General features: G+C 41.7%; 1 protein-coding gene across 1 annotated transcript; it reads right to left on the reverse strand.

Moving 5' to 3' along the window:
• Positions 1-358: 358 nt before the first annotated feature.
• On the reverse strand, positions 359-2,524 carry LOC112721595 (protein FAR1-RELATED SEQUENCE 5-like). Its single transcript, XM_025772644.1, has one exon. The coding sequence runs from the start codon at positions 2,522-2,524 to the stop codon at positions 359-361; it is 2,166 nt and encodes a 721-aa protein (XP_025628429.1).

A 2,524-nucleotide genomic window follows, 5' to 3' on the forward strand; every position in this document is an offset into this window, starting at 1 on the left:
ACTGTTTTACTGAGAACCGAAAACTTATCCAACATTAATAAGCAAAAGTAAGAGCAGGCCATATAAAAACTCTGCATAATGCCCCATCAACCATTAAATTGTGTAACATCACCTTACCCCAAACTTTAATAGTTATAAATTCGTCCATTGTGCAATGGTCTCACCATTCTCCATTTGAACAGCATCCACTGGGTTGATGCCATATAACCCTGCATGCTGCAAAATTGGATCAAATGAACAAATTAAGTATAAATGCCAAGCGTGATAGGAAACTAAGTTAACTCTTCAAGGAGGACAATTGGCGAAGCTAATTTTCAACAAAATAGTGTAGCATATGCGGTTAAAGTATTTACCTACCTCAGTTTGGAGCATTGGGACAACTTTTGTTGTAGTGCCCTGTCACACCGCAATTTGAACATTTTCTCTGTTGCTTGAATTTTGAGTTTTTCTTGGGAGCTCCCTTACTCTTCACCACCAATGGGTCACCAACGCAGTCATCGTCTAAGTTAGCGTTACGTGGATTTTCACCTCGCTTTTGGAGTTTTGTAATGGTGTCGACAACACTATTCATTGCTTCCACAAAGTCACTTGAATTCTTACAGGCCAAATCCATCAACCTAGAACACTCAGCACCCAGCACACCCAAACGACACTTTAGTACCTTATCAGAATCACTTGGATCATCGACGTTTGACTTCATGAAGTCACTTTTGGCATTCTTCGTCCAACGCTTGCACACTAAGCTTTCTGGAATAACTTCAACGTGTTGGTGTTTTAGGCAGGCGAATATATGCATGCAGGGAATTCCTCTATTTTCGAACCACTTACACTCGCAACGGAGAATCCCCTGAACTCTGTCAAACTCAACCACATGATGAATCTCTGGCACTCCAAAAACGTTACACTTGAAGTATAGTTTTTCACCATCCTGAATTACCACCTCTGTATTCATTGCACAAGCACCCTCAATTTCCTTCCTGACCTCTCGGAACATTTTACGAGTGAAAGTCTTTGCAGCAAAATCTTCAAGTGTCGGCAAAGAAGTCACAAGTACTGGAGCGGTATATTTACTATTGAACTCTGCGACTCTTTCATTGTTCCTGTAATGGCTAACCACGGTCTCCATGTTATTGATGAATTCAAGAAGGGTATCTTTCTTTCTCACATATGCTTTAATTAGAGAGTTAATCCCTTCACACTGGGATGTTGTCCTGATTCGCCCAAAAAATTGGTCCCTCAGATATGCAAGAGCCCATAGATTCCTCATCTCATATGTTTGGATGACCCAAGAGTTGCTTGATAAGTTATACCTGGCCACCATGTCTTCCCACCTGACCTCAAACTCTTCAACACTCACATTGGCATAAATCAATTGCTTGAAGTCCCTTAGAAATCCACTGTTCTTAACCTTCTCGCATGCATTCCTATGTAAGTGCCATGCACATAGTCGATGTGTTGCAGAAGGAAAGACCTGCTTAATTGCTTCTCTCATTGAAAGATCCCCGTCGGTGACAACTGCCGTAGGGTGTTTACTCCCCATTGCTTCCAAAAAAGTTTCCAAGAGCCACTTGTATGAACTAATATCCTCATTAAGAAGAAGACCACAACCAAATACGACGGTCTGCCCATGATGATTGCTACCAGAAAATATAACAAGTGGTTTATTGTAGACATTCCTATTGTAAGTCGAATCAAATGTCAATACATCCCCAAAGCACTCATAATCAATGCGGCTAGTCCTATCAGCCCAGAACAAATTTTCCAATCGATTCTCATTACTTAATGTGTACTTGCCAAAGAAATAAGAATCGTTCCCAGCTTTACCTCTCAGATAGCTTATTGCAGCATTTGCATCACCACCCTTCACCTTTTCCTTCCTATATTGAGTAATGAGGTTGTACATGTCTTTTTGGTTGAATGGCAAGTTTGCATATCCACCTTTTTGAGCAGCCAAGTATCCCAAGATGTGACAGGTCCTAATGCCTATGTCGTGCAAATTCTTTGCCTGAGCTTTATCCGAGACACTGAATGTGCGATACTCAGGCATCATGCTAACATCGAGTGGAGCAACTAATTCATGAGAGTGCTCTTCGTAGAACGAAACAACCTTCCATTGCTGAATTTTTGTATCTAGTCTTGCACGAATTCTAGCCGGGCAACAACTTCGAGTTAGGGGTCGGTGGTCCCTGATTCTTTCATCCTTTTTAACCATTTCCTTTCTTGAGCCTGCCCGATTGCAAACAATTTGGCGCATAATTACGGAACCGTCGCTATCGCGTTTGACTTCATCCAACCTCACAGCGAAACCGTGAATCATTGCATATGTCTTGTAGAATCGATAGACAGCTTCCTCATCTGTAAACTGAAGTTGCATGATATCTTCTCGTGACAGCTCTGCTATTCTCTTATCTTGAGGTCTATCTTCATCAGCCTCTGAATCGTCGTCTAAAAAGTCTAGATCGTCTCCTCTAGGGAACCCAACATCGGAGTCTGATCCAAAAAAATCGCTATCCGACGGATACAT

This window comes from Arachis hypogaea, chromosome 11 (genome assembly GCF_003086295.3).
Source record: "Arachis hypogaea cultivar Tifrunner chromosome 11, arahy.Tifrunner.gnm2.J5K5, whole genome shotgun sequence".
Classification (NCBI taxonomy): domain Eukaryota; kingdom Viridiplantae; phylum Streptophyta; class Magnoliopsida; order Fabales; family Fabaceae; genus Arachis; species Arachis hypogaea.